Source organism: Periplaneta americana, chromosome 9, assembly GCF_040183065.1.
Source record: "Periplaneta americana isolate PAMFEO1 chromosome 9, P.americana_PAMFEO1_priV1, whole genome shotgun sequence".
NCBI classification, from domain to species: Eukaryota; Metazoa; Arthropoda; class Insecta; order Blattodea; family Blattidae; genus Periplaneta; species Periplaneta americana.
The window spans coordinates 117,885,585-117,905,091 of record NC_091125.1 but is presented as its reverse complement, the minus strand read 5'-3'; the positions used below and the strand labels follow the sequence as shown (position 1 = coordinate 117,905,091).

Genomic DNA, 19,507 nt, shown 5'->3' with positions numbered 1-19,507 from the left:
AGAACTTTATTCTCAAAAACTCTTAATCTCTGTTCCTCTCTTAAAGTGAGAGTCCAAGTTTCACAACTATACAAAATGACCAGTATATACTGTACCTGTTTTATAAATTCTAACTTTCAGATTTTTTGACAGCAGACTAGATGACAAAAGCTTCTCAACCGAATAATAACACGCATTTTCCATATTTATTCTGCACCTAACAAAAATTTATAATGCATGTCTTGCACACTTCTACTTCCCCCACTGCTTGGAAAGTTGCAAATATGGTCTTAATCCCAAAACCACGAAAGAATCAAATTTTTGCAAATAGTTATCGGCCAATAAGCTTAATGAACTTCTTGGGAAAAATCTTAGAAAGACTCTTTCTCACTCGACTTCAATCAATAATAAATTCACCTGATCAGATTCATCATGAACAATTCAGGTTCAAATCTCATCACCAGAGACAGGAACTTTGGCAGAATGCCTTTTAAAATGTGTTAAAACTATCTTAATTTTGAAGGTAAATCTATACGAATTATACCTTTGTGATTGAAATGTCACAGTTTTATGTTGCCCTTTTCTGCCTTTTTAAATATAAATGCCTAATTTACAAAATAAATGCTTTTTTTGCCTTTATCTGATTATTTATCTATTATCATTATTGAAAATTGCCTACAGATATATTTTAATTTATTTCTTTAACTGCTACAATGAAAGTGACTTCACCGAATGTATATTATTGTCTTTCAGTCAGTTCATATTCTCTTTGCAACAATGAGTGCTGCTGTGCAAAAATGTATAACAGTAAGCATTTTAATTATTGCTTGTATTTATTTGACAAGGTAACAATAAGTGCGGGTCTAACGTTATTTTTCTTTCAGTTTTCAATGCAACGTTGTTGTAGCTAGCTAAATGTTTCATATCGCAACATATCAGTACACCAAACACAAAAATGCACTTTCCAAAGCTAATGGGAAGAAGATTTCTTTGCTTCCAACAGTAATTGCAACATCCGAGTCGAAAATCTCAATTTGCATTCTACTTTTGTAAAGTTTTTCTTGCTGCCGAAATCCCTTTGTGGAATGTGCAAGGTTGTGGGTCCAGTACAAGGTTTTTGTAATTGCCTTTTATTCCGTATTTTAGGTATTTATAATGCCTTTTTTCCTGCCTATTTTAGCTATTTATGATGCCTTTTGCCTGCCTATTTTAATGATTCATAATGCCTAAACTTCCGGTCTCTGCTCATCACAGTACCAAGGAGGCTCTCTTTTGGCTCACTTCCTTTATCCAGTCCGGCTTCATTCATAAAAAGCACACTGTTGCATATTTTATCTTTTTTGGATATTGAACAAGCATTTGATACCGTTTGGCATCAAGGTCTAATTTTGAAGCTCTACACTTTCAAGATTCCTCTACAGTTTCTACACTTCATTCATAGTTATTTACAACATCGCACTTTCGGTATTAAAAGCAACAATACAACTTCACTCTTTGACCCCTTAACGGGAGGAGTGCTTCAAGGTTCTGTCATAGCTCCGATTCTATATTCGTTATACATTCAAGATATACCAAAGACCTCAAGAAGATCAATTGGATTGTATGCTGATGACACTGTCATTCATACAAGACAAAGATATTAATACAAAGAACTGAAAATGCAAAATACCTGGGTATACATTTCGACAATAAGCTCACATGGAGAAATCACATTGAACAGATCAGCACAAAGACAACAAATCGTTTTTTAAAATTACTAAAAAGACTGGCAGGAACGAAATGGGGTAGCTCAAGGAGTACACTCAACACAACCTACAACACATACATAAAGCCTATCTTAACGTACTGTGGTGAAGCACTAATAACCTCATCAACCACAAATAAACAGATATTAGAACGCACTCAAAAACCAAGCTTTACGTCTCATCACTGGTGCAATCAAAACTACTCCAACTGAAGCCATGCAAATAATCACATCTAATAAACCAGTTGTAACAGACCTTGAAATACAAGCCCTTTTAATCTATGAAAAATTAAGAAGGCTTCCAAATTGGGATAAATGGAGTAAATACAAAGATTCTAAATTTACATTGAGGACCCAAAACGGATACATACAAGAGGTAGAAAAGCTTAAACAAAATCTAGAAATACCAAGTGAAAAGGAAAACTTGCTGTCTCGATATAATCCACTTAATAACTTCAAAGTAGATTGCTGCCTTGATCTTGATGAAGTCTTCAACAAAAAAGATATAAATCCAGAAATAGCAAAAGCCATTGCCCTACAAACAATTAATAGAAAATATCCACAGAAGGACTGGTTGTACATTTAAACTGATAGATCTCTCATGGATCAAAATGAAGGAGCTGGAGCAGGAGCTACTTGCCAATACTTTTCTCTTTATAAAAATGTGGGCAGTACACAACAAATTTTGATGGCGAAGTTGAATCCATTTATACATCACTTCAAAATGTATTTGTTTGGCTAAACCAATGCAAAAACATAGTCATCCTGTCTGACTCCAAAGCTGCAATCCAGTCCATCAGCTCAACTACATCCCCTAAAATGGAAAAAGTAAAAGAAATTCATTGTATGGTAAAACAAATTCAAATGCTAAATAAAAAAGTGGCCTTCCAATGGATCCCGGCCCACTGCGGACTGAACGGTAACGAGAAAGCAGATATGTTAGCAAAGAAAGGAACTTATATCAACTTAAAACAAATTTCAAGTTCCCATATGAATCAATAAAGCGAGTCATAAAAAGAATAAGTTACAGCGAACAGGCAAAACATCAAAATTCAAAATGGAAAGAATCATTCAAAGAAGATCCAAAACTAATTCCTGATCTACATAGAAAATCTGCCGTGTCCATGTTTAGATTGATTACTGGTCATGATTGCCTCAGTAAACACCTCCATCGTATTGGAGTACTGAATTCACCTAAATGCTTACTGTGCACCAGAGAAGAGGACATGGAGATGGAGCACCTGGCTAATTGTGAAACTCTTAGGACATTTGTGGACCTTCCATCAAAATAATGGGAAGCAAGAAGGATGATGACTTCATTGTTAAATCCAGAGCATTAGATACACACACATACTTACTTACTTACTTACAAATGGCTTTTAAGGAACCCGAAGGTTCATTGCCGCCCTCACATAAGCCCGCCAGCGGTCCCTATCCTGTGCAAGATTAATCCAGTCTCTATCATCATACCCCACCTCCCTCAAATCCATTTTAATATTATCCTCCCATCTACGTCTCGGCCTCCCTAAAGGTCTTTTTCCCTCCGGTCTCCCAACTAACATTCTATATGCATTTCTGGATTCGCCCATACGTGCTACATGCCCTGCCCATCTCAAACGTCTGGATTTAATGTTCCTAATTATGTCAGGTGAAGAATACAATGCGTGCAGTTCTGTGTTGTGTAACTTTCTCCATTCTTCTGTAACTTCATCCCGCTTAGCCCCAAATATTTTCCTAAGCACCTTATTCTCAAACACCCTGAACCTATGTTCCTCTCTCAGAGTAAGAGTCCAAGTTTCACAACCATACAGAAGAACCGGTAATATAACTGTTTTATAAATTCTAACTTTCAGATTTTTGGACAGCAGACTGGATGATAAGAGCTTCTCAACCGAATAATAACACGCATTTCCCATATTTATTCTGCGTTTAATTTCCTCCCGAGTGTCATTTATATTTGTTACTGTTGCTCCAAGATATTTGAATTTTTCCACCTCTTCGAAGGATAAATCTCCAATTTTTATATTTCCATTTCGTACAATATTCTGGTCACGAGACATAATCATATACTTTGTCTTTTCGGGATTTACTTCCAAACCGATCGCTCTACTTGCTTCAAATAAAATTTCCGTGTTTTCCCTAATCGTTTGTGTATTTTCTCCTAACATATTCACGTCATCCGCATAGACAAGAAGCTGATGTAACCCGTTCAATTCCAAACCCTGCCTGTTATCCTGAACTTTCCTAATGGCATATTCAAGCGCAAAGTTAAAAAGTAAAGGTGATAGTGCATCTCCCTGCTTTAGCCCGCAGTGAATTGGAAAAGCATCAGATAGAAACTGACCTATACGGACTCTGCTGTATGTTTCACTGAGACACATTTTAATTAATCGAACTAATTTCTTGGGAATACCAAATTCAATAAGAATATCATATAATACTTCCCTCTTAACCGAGTCATATGCCTTTTTGAAATCTATGAATAACTGATGTACTGTACCCTTATACTCCCATTTTTTCTCCATTATCTGTCGAATACAAAAAATCTGATCAATAGTCGATCTATTACGCCGAAAACCGCACTGATGATCCCCAATAATTTCATCTACGTACGGAGTTAATCTTCTCAAAAGAATATTGGACAAAATTTTGTACGACGTCAACAAAAGTGATATTCCTCGAAAGTTACCACAGTTGGTTTTGTCCCCCTTTTTAAAAATAGGTACAATTATGGACTCCTTCCATTGTTCTGGTACAATTTCCCTTTCCCAAATAGCAGAGATACACACACATACACACACATATTAATACTGCCTGTCAAAGAATTCAGAGAAGTTTATATTATCTCACTAAGTGGAAAATAAAAATAAATGGTGAAAAATCCCATTTTGTTGTCTTCACTAAACGCTTCCCCCCATGTTTTAACAAACCTCAGTATTCAAAATCAGACTATTCCATTCAATACATCAACTAATATCTTGGGGTCATACTGGACAATCATCTCACTTTCAGACATCATATTCAAGCTGAGGGATGTCTTTTCAATGGTTTATGACACTATATCCATTATACAAAAGCAGTTTGCCAATGAACGCAAAATTACTGTTATACACATCTCTGATTCGTTCCTATATGCTTTATGCTTGTCAAATTTTGGCACAAAGTCACATAATATGGTATCTGAAGAAACTAGATGGCATTTAACGATCAGTTTGACGAACCATTACAGGACTACCTTATTAAAAACGCACAACTTTATAAAGATTTGAATACCGGTATCAGCTTATTTAGTGACCTTATGAAGTTAAAGAGTTCAGCTTTTCTCCATTCCTCATGATCTCACATCAATCCACTGATAAGAGAACTCTTTCCTAATACTTGATTTTTTATTTTATTTCCCATGTCTACTGCTCATATTTCATTTTGTTCAAGTTGCTAATCTCTGTCTTTGATGGAGTTCTTGTCTTATTGCTCACTTTTGATATAAATTTGCGCCATTTTTCTTTCTTCTGTTATTCTCATTGTAAATAGGCATGGGTCCTTGTGACCTGGTACTTATATAACAGCGCATCTGGTCGTGATATGAACGGGCACGGGTTCAAATCCTGGTTGGGACATCTTGCCTGTTTGAGGTTTTCTTCCAGGGTTTTCCCTCAGCCAACTGAAACAGAATTGCTGGGTAACTTCCAGTGTTGGGCCTCGGACTCATTTCTCCATCATTAATTCACATACCATCATCATTCATACAACAGCCCAGGTTAAGTTCATGGTGCAGTGTGCTGTACTTGTACAAGAGTGCAGCCATTCGATAAAAAGAGAACACATGTGATTTTTAAAACTTCTACAACTTTCATCCAAAATTTATTCATTTTAAACTACATAAACATGCATACAATACTATCATCTGTACAAAATTTGGTGCCATTAGGGTTAATAGTTTTAAAATTATATTTTTGAATTGTATATTTTATATCAACATCACTAAAAATTATACATTTTATATTGACGTCACTAAAAAGGCTTCTTGCGATAAAGTTTTAAAAATTTTTAGTTCATATTGGCACAGAAGCTTGAAAATAATCATGGGAATATAAATTAATTAGCTTTCTGAGCTGTCTAAATAGAGTCTCGCAATAAATTTTTAAGTGGATTTTCTTAATTTTTCACCGTTATTTCACCATTTGTGTCCCCTTAAACAACAGTATTTAAATTTGAAAGTTTAATTTCGGATAATTAGCATAGCTGCATAGTTGTTAGGCTAACCTTACTTTTACTATTACTAATAAGTATTACCAGAACAAATAGATTCATTCTGATATTACTGAAGAGCAGAGGGGGGGAGGAGGGATTTGGTCCACCCATAAGCCCCTCCTTTCCCAACATGGAAATGAATATTATGTGAATTATTATATGTTGTTCATTATGAAATAGTAGTAATTGCTTAAAATAATGCGTAATAATGACTCCATAATGAACTTTTGATGAGTGGGTCTCAATTAGGGGCTTCTGATTCAATATAACATAAAGAACGTTAAAATTAAGGCATTTCATCAGTTTTTATCGTCTCTCTGCCCGTTGAGCTGTTTATTATTGCGGGAAAATGCGCGAAGGCACGCGCACACACTCCCTCTCTCCCACCATTGTACTAACTTCACATCAATAAAAGTATATTGAGAAAGGATTAATTCCTATTATGTCATTACTAGGGAGCGGATTTTTATGTGCTAAAAATTTTAAATATATTTATTTTTTATGTACTAAAAAGTACGAAAATATTTGCTAAAAATAAATTTTTTTTTTAATATGACAAAAATACCTTACTTAGCTTGAAAAAAAAAGTTATAGGTGCTCACCAACCACACTTGAGTGCTAGTAGTTGGCCGAGAATTGAAGTGAACAACAAAGGTCATCTCCAAATTCTCCATCACAAATGCATGCCGATTATGTCTGAACAACGACTCATACTATGAAAACGATCTTTCCACATCACAGGATGTCAGACATGCATATTTAAAGAGAAGAATGTCACGAACACATACACCATCAATTTCACCTACAGGCGCATCCTCCAATACTTGAGCAACTTTACACATTTTTTTATATCCACTGTTTTTCCCAAATACATTCTTGAATTTGTCCCTTAGTAATTTTGCTTCTGAACCTGGTAGCGATTCTAGTTTAATTTCCACGGCAAGCACCTCCCTGTTTCAGACAACAGGTTTCTGGATGTTTCGAGTTTTTTTATGGTGTCACACAAAAAGCTTAAATTTGCTAATAGGAAAGCCAAATCGTTTTTTAAATAACCATGTTTCAGTATACCTGTCTTGAAGGATATCAATTGACGAAGCCCAATAACAGGGAATCACAACAACATTGCCTTACATGACATGAGCAAGAGGCGAGAGATTTGTTTAAATTAAATAATGTTCATACCCGAGCTCTTATCTGTTGTGTTTCACAAACAAAGCGTGGAATGAAATCATCTTCAGCAACAGTAAACATTCCTAATTATGTGTTGCAAGATCTCTCCTCCTTGCCCATGTTAATTTATCCCCTAATAATAACATTGATATGCTGCCTAGCAGGTCTCAGAACTTGAGGCAATACTATTACAAAAATGGATCACAGATACACCACAAAGCGCTTAGAAACACGAAGCAACCAAGAATCCTTAAAAAAAAAAAAAAAAAAAAAAAAAAAAAAAAAAAAAAAAAAAAAAAAGCTAACATACTTCTGAGTGATATAATTGATTTAGTTTTAAAATATTTAAAAGTTCTTGTAAAAAAATTATTTAAGTAAAAAAACTCCAAGATTTATGTGTTTGTGATAGATTTCCTAAAATATGTATTTACATAATTTTTTTGTAAAAATATGTGTTTTTATGTGAAATAAAATTCGGGTTTTAAACTTGAAACTTCATGTTCGGAATTTTTAACTGTGTTAATTGTGTTTTATCACACGCAAAAATAATATTTAATTACACAGGAATCCGCTCCTTAGTCATTAGTTACTTACAAATACTTTGAAGGAACCTGCAGATTCATTGCCGCCCTCACATTAGCCCGCCATTGGTCTCTATCTTGTGCAAGATTAATCCAGTCTCTATCATCATATCCCACCTCCCTCAAATCCATTTTAATATTATCCTCCCATCTACGTCTCGGTCTCCCCATAGGTCTTTTTCCCTCAGGCCTCCCAACTAACACTATATGCACTTCTGGATTCGCCCAAACGTGCTACATGCCCTGCCCATCTCAAACGTCTGGATGTAATGTTCTAATTATGTCAGATGAAGAATACAATGCATGCAGTTCTGCATTGTACAACTTTCTCCATTCTCCTGTAACTTCATCCCTCTTAGCTCCAAATATTTTACTAAGCACCTTATTCTCAAATACCCTTAATCTCTGTTCCTCTCTCAATGTGAGAGTCCAAGTTTCACAACCTTACAGAAAAACCAGTAATATACCCATTTTATAAATTCTAACTTTCAGATTTTTTTGACGGGAGACTAGATGACAAAAGCTTCTCAACCGAATAATAACAGACATTTCCCATATTTATTCTGCGTTTAATTTCCTCCCGAGTGTCATTTATATTTGTTACTGTTGCTCCAAGATATTTGAATTTTTCTACCTCTTCAAAGGATAAATCTCCAATTTTTATATTTTCATTTCGTACAATATTCTGGACACGAGCCATAACCATATATTTCGTCTTTTCGGGATTTACTTTCAAACCTATCGCTTTACTTGCTTCAAGTAAAATTTCCGTGTTTTCCCTAATTGTTTGTGGATTTTCTCCTAACAAATTCACGTCATCTGCATAGACAAGAAGCTGATGTAACCTGTTCAATTCCAAACTCTCTGTGTTACCCTAAACTTTTCTAATGGCATATTCTAGAGTAAAGTTAAAAAGTGAAAGATGATAGTGCATCTCCTTGCTTTAGCCCACATTGAATTGGAAAATCATCAGATAGAAACTGACCTATACAGACTCTGCTGTAAGTTTCACTGAGACGTATTTTAATTAATCAAACTAGCTTCTTGGAAATACCAAATTCAATAAGAATATTATATAAAACTTCTCTCTTAACCGAGTCATATGCCTTTTTGAAGTCTATGAATAACTGATGTACTGCACCCTTATACTCCCATTTTTTTCCCATATCTGTCGAATACAAAAAATCTGATGAAGAGTCGATCTATTACGCCTAAAACCACACTGATGATCCCCAATAATTTCACCTATATATGGAGTTAATCTTCTCAAAAGAATATTGGATAAAATTTTGTACGATGTCAACAAACGTGATATTCTTCGAAAGTTATTACAGTTAGTCTTGTCCCCCTTCTTAAAAATAGGTACAATTATGGACTCCTTCCATTGTTCTGGTAGAATTTTCTTTTCCCAAAATAGCAAGTACAAGCTTATAAATTTCACTAGGTAATGCACTTCCACCCTCTTGTATCAATTCTGCTGGATTTTGATCGATACCTGGAGACTTGTATTTTTTTAGATTTTCTATCACAATTTCGACTTCAGAAAGTGTGGGTTCGGGTATAAATGGCTCAGCAGTTTGTATTTGAATTTCGTCCCGATCATTTCTATTTGGCCTATGTATTGCATTTAGTAGTTGCTCAAAATAGTTTTTCCATCTGTTTAGGATTGAATGAGAGTCTGCAAGCAAGTCACCATTCTCATCCTTGATCTTGTTTACCCTTGCCTGATATCCTCCTTAAATTCCTTTATATCCCTATATAAATCTCGAATATTTTTATTCTTACTATTTGTTTCTATCTCATTCAGTTTTTTCTTCAAATAATCTCTCTTTTTATTCCTAAGTGTACGATGTGCTTCCAGTCTTTTATTGAAATAATTATCTCTATTCGCCTCAACTGGATCCTGTAAGAATTTCAATTTTGCCTGTTTCCTTCTTTCTACTCCAATGGAACAATCTTCATCAAACCATGGCTTCTTTTTCTTAATTTCGTAATAACCTATGCTCTGTTCAGCTGCAATTCTGATATTTTCTCACACACTATTAACATCTAACTCTTTGTCAACTTCGTTGGAACTTCCTAAAGTGGCAAACCTATTTGAAATTTCGACCTGATAATGTTGCTTAGTTTCCTCGTCCTTTAATTTCAGAATACTGACTTCTTGCTCTACTTGCTTGGCTACTGACAGTCTTTCTCTTAATTCTCCAATTACCAAATAATGGTCAGAAGTTCGAATGTCTACTATACTAGTATGTCTTCGTTTATTTATCAAGATGTGGGAAAATTCCTTAATGGATACAACTTTGCATAGGTATACAACTTACAAATGGCTTTTAAGGAACCTGGAGGTTCATTGCCGCCCTCACAAAAGCCCACCATTGATCCCTATCCTGAGTAAGATTAATCCAGTCTCTATCATCATATCCCACCTCCCTAAAATTCATTTTAATATTATCCTCCCATATAAGTCTCGGCCTCCAGCCTCCCAAGTAACACTCTATAAGCATTTCTGGATTCGCTCATACTTGCTACATGCCCTGCCCATCTCAAATGTCTGGATTTAATGTTCCTAATTATATTAGGTGGAGAATACAATGCATGCAGTTCTGTGTTGTGTAACTTTCTCCATTCTCCTGTAACTTTATCCCTCTTAGCCCCAAATATTTTACTAAGCACCTTATTCTCAAACACCCATAATCTCTGTTCCTCTCTCAAAGTGAGAGTCCAAGCATGGATGAATATATATTCATCCATGGTCCAAGTTTCACAACCATAAAGAACAGCCAGTAATATGCATAAATACACAACAGAGAAACATATATCAAAACTGAGGACCTGTTATAACTGCAAACTTACTTAACACAACTGGCATAATTATACATACGTTTTAACAGCATTTTTCTTCCAAACTGAAAATCACATCTACTTCCTAAAAATTACCCTTACAGCCAACAACAGCAGTCATACATGCACAATCATTCGGGAAGGCAAGTAACTGACTTGGCCCTTTCCTGCAAAAGAAAAAAAAATTCCATTGCAACATAATCCAGTAACATACGTCGTAATGAACCACAAAATTATCCAAGTATAGCTCATTTACATATAAAATGATATTACATCAAATGTCAAATTCGTAATTTTTGTATCATTCTGTTTCTACAATGATATATCAGTATGATACAGTTAAAAACAGGATACATTATAGTCCCGTTGCTCTAATTTCCGGCAGCCAATCGCGTTGCAGGTCGGCTACATTTAAACGTGTGCGTCATATGATTCGCTTATGAAGACGTTATTAATTTCTTAAGGCTCGATAAATACTTAATATAATCGCCCGCCATTTTGGCTCTTTCATTGGCGTTCGCAGAAAGCACACGAAGATGTTATTTGGCACTCAATTATTTGCTGAATTACAGTGCGTTTGATTTATTATCATAGGAGCTACGACATGATAATGTTTAACGGTGTGGCAAATAGATTCCTCGTATGGTAGCTCGGGAACGAAAGAACAAAAATGGCGAACGGTACTACCTACCTAGACTTTATAGAGCCTTCACTTCCTAAGACGTAAGCAAAGAGGTGGAGTCACGCCGGAAATAACAGCGTCGCGACTATAGTAAAATATTTAAACTTTCACAATAGTAACAGTCATGCCACCCATACACACTGCACCATAAAATTGTAGAAGAAATTGAATCAAGGACAATTGCTCACCACATTCAAAGATAAATCTGGTACATTTCATAACTTTCACCGAAACTTGGTATTTATATGGAGTGGAATTTCTTTGCATGGCATTTAGGTCATGTATGCTTTATGCATATTAAAATACATCGAATGTATATAAAATAATACGAATGAATAATTAAAAAAGACATTTCACAAATGTTTTATTGTAATGAATTCCTCTAATTGTAAGAATTTGAAGAATATATATACAGTGGAACAACTTGTAATGTAGTCTGTTCTATATTCATACAAGAATGTTGTATAATGTTTATGAAATAACTTATACTTCTGTTAAGATAAGAATCAACTTTGTATGGACAATTTCTACAGGAATAGTATTTCAACTGTGTAATGCAATTACAACATGATTTGAAGATGGTACCTTGCAATTACATTGTACTGCGTTGTTAGTCTTTGATTTTAATCGTATGTTGAAATATTCTATTACATTGTACTGTATGTAGTCACTGATTAAGCTGTAACTCTATGTATAAAATATATTACAATCTCAGTATGACAAGACAAGTATTTTATCTTTGTATCGTCATTACTACATAATTTACACTTTCAAACCGATCTCTCAACCAAAATTTGAACTAAAACATTATTATTTACATAATCTTCCATCGACACCACTTACTTACAGTTATTAATTAAACTGTCTTGTACTTTCTCATTATTATTTGAAATAGAAGAAAGGTAAGATAACTGTGGTGACAATTTATCTATTTATTTATTATTATTTTTTTTGCACTTCTTTACAAGTGAAGAAACATTGAAAATTTTTTGTGCTATATATCAGTTCCATCGTCAGGGAAAGCAAAGAAAAAGCAACCTAACTGTTGAAGTCCTTACTACGAGTTATTCTCCAGTACTGGCAATGGATCCAATTGATTGGTTCTTCTTTTCTTGATGATGGAGCCAATGCATAGTTCTGAAACACTAGATGTTTCTGTATCTACAAACCCAAAAACCTCAACACTTCGAAAACCATGAAAGTCTTAAATTATATTTACAGACTGTAACTGTTTAGGCCATATTTTTTAAGAAGAAATATTGCCGCATAGAAAATAATCATACAAAGGAGTCATTTTCAGTGGGCTAGTAATTACCATGCTTGTTTTAGCACCCAAGCTTGCATGTTGTAATCTGGTCAAAGGTGGCGATAAAAATGTTTAATATGGCTTCTTTCAGAAGGGAAGTAAATTCTAAAGATTCCATGTCGTAGATTCACAGCACATCAAAGAAACTTAGTTTACCCAGGCAAAATTATTGGTCTGCTGTTCCTCGTCCCACTATATCCACTTGTTCTGCAGGCCAGAATCTCAGCTGAGATTGCAGATACTGTGGGACAATGAGACTAAGAAAACCTCTGGTGGAAAAGTGAAGAACAAAGAGAAGGCAATGGCATACAAAAGATGTGTAATCAAGGTATGCTAGGTAAGTGCTCTTTATTCAATGTAAATGTAAAGGTATCCCTTTGGTATTGTAATCTGGAAAAATTAAATAAGTTTCAAACTGCCTCTTTCATTAGATTTCCCCTGATTAGATAATATAAGTTACAGAAAACAATTGAATCATCCAATATGGAAATGATATTGTTGTTGTTTAGTCAACTGTCCGAAGAAAGGTCTAAACCCCACAAGTGATATCAACAAGGCATCACTCATGTGGCCAGGAGATTATGAGTTCCTTTCCTCCTCTGATTCAATTATGCAGTATGATATATTGCATTCTTACCACTTGGTTTTGTACATAAAATTCCTGACACATGCATGCATATTCAGTGTATTCCAAAACATATCAGGAGACCTGTTACTCTTGCATTATTCATTCTTTCACTGCTGTATTGTATCTTCTTCCAACCAGTGTTCGAAATATACCAGTATATCCATAAAGTTAGTATAATATTAAATGACCACTATATTGAAGTCTCTGACACTCCTTTATTCAAGAAGCTAGAATACTATTATTAAGAAAGTATTCTGTAATAAAATAAATTAGAATCGATTTTTATATAAGTTATACAGTTCGTAACAGATTAATTTATGGTCTGTCACTATTTCTCTGTACATAGTGGGTGTATTTTCCAACGAAGCAGTCCATGATCCGATTCTTGCCATGAGTGGAGTTTTATCTTCATTCTACAGGGCTTCGTACTTCACCCTTGTCTTGCTTTTAGATATTCAAATAAGGAAAATGTTATCCAGAGAATTGGCGTCTGGAAAGGTTCCCAAAATGCTAGCTGCATTTCCACGTTGGATGGCTATTGCTATTCGTTGCTGTATGTAATTGGTGCAGTGAGGGTCTCCAGTAACAGTCACCAAACTTCTACCAATTTCGGAAACCAGGTCTTTTGCTTCTTTACACCAGGAGCCTATTGTTTCGACAGCAAAGACGATGAAGATGTAATTGTCTACTAGATGTACGTATTTACGACGTTTACTGTGAACAGCAGATTCTGCTGCAGAGCTTGCGATTTTAGAAGTTGATGGCAAGTGGGATGGAGCTAAGGTATCCACATATGTCGTATCCCACATTAGCGATTTCCCTCTACTCCACGGGACCAAGGTTAATCCATCAGGGCGCTTTCCATCCGTGCGACTGATCCCAGTGGGTTCTAAAATAGCAGGGATACCAGAAGATGTTAATGCTCTCTTGATTATGTCGTTAATTGTTGAATGTCTAAAAAAAGTCCCTTACTCTTGACACAGCTCAGAGCATGATGACGAAAGTGTCAACAACTTCCCCACATACACATTTATGTGGTAGGCAGATTTTGCATCATATTAGATTTTAACCACACTTAATAGCTACAATTTTCAACACGTTAAAAGATAAGAAGCAATAGTTTTGGAAAAAAAAACCACACATCTTAAAATCTATTGTTTTGTAGTTACAGTAAAAAAAGAAAACATACAAATTTATTTAAAATAATCGACTGAATTCAATCTAATCTCAGTATGGGATTTCTTTCCTCTCGTTTTCTAGAGACTTGTTCTTATGTCAATACTTTCTGTTAACACAAATATATCTGTCAGTGGCACTCATTGTTAAACATAGATCTAATTAACTGGTTGACTGAAAGGGAATGTGACAAAATCTGACAATTTTGTTAGTCTTAAGAGAGAAAAGAAACAAGTCTGCTTGCTTACCCTGACATTGTTTTCACATCAAGATTAATAATTCAATTTAGCAAACGCAACATCTGACTTCATCTGAAACCAATTGTTTGCTACTTGTTTTGAAGGGAGAGGGAACAGAATTTTAAAACTGAATTATAAAACAGATTCTAACAATAATTAAGTGAAATATAAAATATATTGTAATTTCAGAGTTGATTAATTTATTATGAATGTTATTTTTATTCTAATTTTATTTTTATAGTAAAGAAAGGTTAAAAACAAAATGAACAAATATTGGTATGAATTAAGATAATTCAGTACATGGTGTTATGTTAAGAGATTTAGGGATATTTACCGAAAAATTAGTAAGGCTGGCAATCAAGTTTTATGAAATACAACAGTAGGAAAAATGCAAATTCAACATTAATTTTACTCCTACGATACACTATTGAAGTTCGAATTCAGAAAAACAAAATACGTTAATTCAAGCCCAGTCAATAAATAAATGTGCTGAGCATAATTGTACGACACTGTAAAGTAGGCAGGTCTTTGTGCAAAAAAGTTATATGTTTGTGTGTTTTATACAATTGCATTTTTTTCATTGTACAATCTATTTTTATTTTTACAAAATATACTATAGCTTCTAAATTTCCATTTTAAGCAGTGCTTTTGACATGAATATATTATCTTTCAATTTCGAAACTATTCTGATTTGAACAAAATAATATTTATTTGTTGTCATAAAACACTACAAGTCACTCTCTGTCTTCTATGATCCAACATCTAAGGAACCTAAATAAAGAGCTCATCATTTCAAAATATTTAGATTTAGATCATTAAAGGAAAGGAAAATGGCAAAAGGAGTAAATAAAGAATGCTAATAGATTTAAGATGGTGATGATTGTTATTGTCATTGGTGATTTCAAGGATCTTGTTCTTCCTGACCCTCCTGCATTATAGGAATGGATATACCTAGTCTTCAAATAAATTCCTTCTGACTAACAAGCAGCTAATGTTTCCATTACAGCTTAATTTCCGCTTTGGAAGTCATGTCAGATTTAAGGACTCAAGTCCTTCACATATACTGTGACTGTTGCTTAGTCAACTGACATAGGTTAACTCTCATGACACAATATAAATTTAATGCTCTAAAAGGAAAAGATTCACATGAAAAGCCTAGTTAAAAATACATATTTACCATTGATTTATATTAGCAACGAATACCGGACAGGATACATAAAAAATATTTACATCAAGATACATGAAAATAAGAATATGAATTACATTAATATGAAAAAATGAAGTAGCAAAAAAATCTTCACTGGTACAATAAAATTTGTAGCTCCCTTTTCCTCTTAGACGAATATAAAAGAACACGTTTTTAAAATTACAGAAGATCTTAGGATGTGGTATCTGTAAATACTCATGACGTCATTGTTCTGTTGAATTAATCTAGGATTGCCAGATTTCCGAAATTAAAATACGGGACAATATTTGGAGCTGTATTTCATGTGTGTGTGTGTTGATTTTCGGGAGTATTTGCTTTACATCCATTTTTCACATAGATTAGCCATATGTATGTGCTAAATGTATTTAAACTCAAACAAAATATAAATATAAATAAAGCGAACTGGATGAAAATATGAATATAGTAACAAAACTGACTCAACAACTGGATTTCTCTCACTAACTGCGTTGCTGGTATTCCTGTTTTACAGAAAGTAGCTGTAGAACTCAGAGAACACGATATATTTACATTTACTACACACTGAAGTATAGTCTCCATTGTCGTATAGTATTCAGTCTATTATTCTGTTTTGTGCAGACAAAAGAAAAAAAATCCTCTCAGCTTGATTGTGAGCGAGTATGGGTCAACTGTCAAAATGTTAGTGTGAAAACGTTAAGATCGTAATAGGCCTTATGGCCTAGGACTTGGAAGAAGAAAAAAAAGAACAATAACAACAAGAAGATGATGATGATGGTGACAGTAGTTGCTGACTATTGTTATTGTTGTTATTATTATTATTATTATTATTATTATTATTATCATTATTATTATTATTATTGTCTCCAGAAATGCATATAGTGTTAGTTGGGAGGCTGGAGGGAAAAAGACCTTTGGGGAGGCAGAGACGTAGATGGGAAGATAATATTAAAATGGATTTGAGGGAGGTGGGATATGATGATAGAGACTGGATTAATCTTGCTCAGGATAGGGACCAATGGCGGGCTTATGTGAGGGCGGCAATGAACCTCCGGGTTCCTTAAAAGCCAGTAAGTAAGTAAGTATTATTATTGTCATTATTATAACTGTAGAAATGCTATCTATTTTTCTTGGCATGTCCTAGTTACTTCTGAGGATGAGAGGAGAGGGAACAATCTCTTTCATGTAGGACATCTAGCAACCCTGAATTTATAATGGCTCTATCTAGCAGTTACCCGAGTCCAAAATAGATGTTGATCCTAAAGTTCAACCACTGGAGTCATTTTCTATGGCCTATGGTACAATGACATAATAAAAAATGAATCTGAAACTTGAACTAATTATTTATGGATATAAAGACAGTAATATTGCCCATAACGACATGTTCTCCAAACATGATGACTGCTTACACTAGGCTGTAACTCCGCCTTTCAGGCGCCCCAACCTCAGAAGTGGGTTACAACTAAGCCACAGCCAGGAGAGAAGACCAGAAATGTCGAAAAGACAACCTGGTGGCATTGGATTAAAAAAAAAATATATTCGAATAAGGGCTTCAAATAAAGCAGTCTTATGCAACCCTATGGATGCAATTTGAACGACTCTCTATCAGAGATCCAACTTCTCAGCCTAGTGTAATAATAACATAGGCTCTGATCTATGACAGGCTTTTAGTGATTTTATGAACATTTTTATGGAAGTAAAAAACATGAAGAGACTCCAATGATGTCTTAAAGACATGTCCGAAGTAGTTATTTAGGCATTTTTTTAAGGATTTGTTTACAAATACCCATCCAATTGGAAGTTCCCTAAACAAAATTATACTGTAAATTACTTTTAGGCTCAATAATGTCAAAATAAAATTTTTCGGTCTGAATTCACTCTGAGCTTCGTGCACAGCCTCTCTTGATTAATAATACTGAATTACTTTTGTATTCTCAAGAAACAAACCACGCTACTTGCTTCAGGTTACATACTTGTCTTCTCTGTAAGAAATATTTCATACAAGATGTGGCAACTCTCACAGTTCTGGCCATTAAGTGGGGGGATCGCTGAACAGGTAAGTCAAGAGTTCTGGGTGACTCAATTGACAGCGGTACTTCTGCACCAGATCCTGTACCTTCAGTCGTCGTCGCACATGAGGTGGCTGATAACTGAAACACAACACTTTATCAATGGAATCCAATTATTATGCTCACAAAATAGTTCTCGAGACTGAACCTATTCACTAAAATCTTGGTTGGTTATTTGGTAGGGTAGTTATTCAATTACACTAAGCATTAATTGATTTATATAATCTTCCCGTTGTTGCTATTCAGACCAGCATCATGCATTACAGATGCTATGTTCAGTTCAAATTTGCTGAGTATGGATAGTATGGCCCGGGATCGAACCCGCAACCTTGGGCATAGAAGGCCAGCACTATACCAACTCGCCAACCAGGTCGACACATTTTTAGCTTCAGAACACTAGCCAATTAAAGAAATGATACTTCTGAATAGTTCATTCTTTGTTTGTAATATTCTTTTACCCTTAAAACTAAAGAAAAAAGGTATTTTACTAACAACTTCAAATTAGTGTAACTCTGAAAATATTAAGATTAGGACAAATGTTTATATGACATTTTTTGCTCAGAATGCCTTCAGAAATAAGCTCCATAAGTGGCGGTAAATCCTCGTGAATCACTTTGTATAAACAGTGTTCTTTAAACTACACTATATAATACGAAATTTCTAGTGCTACAGCACATTACTACAAACATTCAACAACAGAATTTTAAATGAGGTACATCACATATAGATTCATATTGCTATTATTTGGCCATGCACAAAGCTGCATGTAATCACCTGTCATTGTCAAGCCGTCTGCGTCGACACATATTCAGTGCTGTCTGCCTCACAAGTGAGCCTAGTGCACGTCTGCTCACCACCATGCCGTCAACCAGTGGCGTAGCAAGGCTAGTGCGGCCGCCTGCTGGTCCCTGCAGTTTCACGCGCAATAATCCACTTGCTAGTGCATGCAGACATATCACAAAATAGTCACGCTCATCAGGTGCTCGTCCGCCACTGCCCTCGAGCCCCGTCATTGTGGCCTGCAGCAAGTCACCTGCAATAACACAGCACTTGTCTAGAATGCTGCTTATCTCAAATCAGTCCTAGACAAGACAGCCTACTTGTGACGTACGTGCAGCAAGTCAGAGACTTGTACAGCTAGTGACGATTTTTAAGTGCAAGTATAGCAGGTTGTAATACAATATAGGGAACTCAGTGTACAGGCAATATCAATTCATTATATTCTACACCAGGAAAACCTGTTTGCGAAAAGTTGTTGTTGTTGTTTTCTAATGCCAGGTGTTTGACAATGAAGTCATTTGACCTCTTTACACTCAAATATTTTTCAAAGATACTGTCATGGTCAGCCACTGAAGCAGAGATTTTGAGGTATTCCGAATCCATGTTTCCGAAAAGTATTATGCTCTAAAGCAAAAAGCATTCCAATTATGTATCAAATGGAATTATTGGAGCTCCAGTGTGACAACAGATAAAGATAAATATAACAGAAAGAGCTTAAGTGATTTTTACCATGATTTTCCGCATACTAGATTCCCGAGACTGCATAGGCTTGCAGCAGGTATGTTGTGTTTGTTTGGTCAACATACATGTGTGAACAACTATTTTCTATAATGAAAATAGCAAAATCAAAATAAAAAAGTTCATTTGTCAAATAC

At 34.9% G+C, this 19,507-nt stretch overlaps 1 protein-coding gene across 8 annotated transcripts in view; it reads right to left on the bottom strand.

Moving 5' to 3' along the window:
* Positions 1-11,598: 11,598 nt before the first annotated feature.
* Positions 11,599-19,507, bottom strand: part of LOC138706417 (ral GTPase-activating protein subunit beta) — a 76,211-nt gene continuing 68,302 nt past the window's right edge. For 7 of the 8 annotated variants that reach the window (XM_069835706.1, XM_069835700.1, XM_069835704.1 and 4 more), the window contains 2 exons: positions 18,627-18,885; positions 11,599-17,933 (listed from right to left, as the gene is read on the bottom strand). In XM_069835706.1, the coding sequence (XP_069691807.1) occupies positions 17,816-17,933; positions 18,627-18,885 (377 nt within the window). In that variant the 3' untranslated portion in view covers positions 11,599-17,815. The remainder of the gene's footprint in view (positions 17,934-18,626; positions 18,886-19,507) is intronic. The other variant, XR_011333991.1, reaches the window with a different exon arrangement.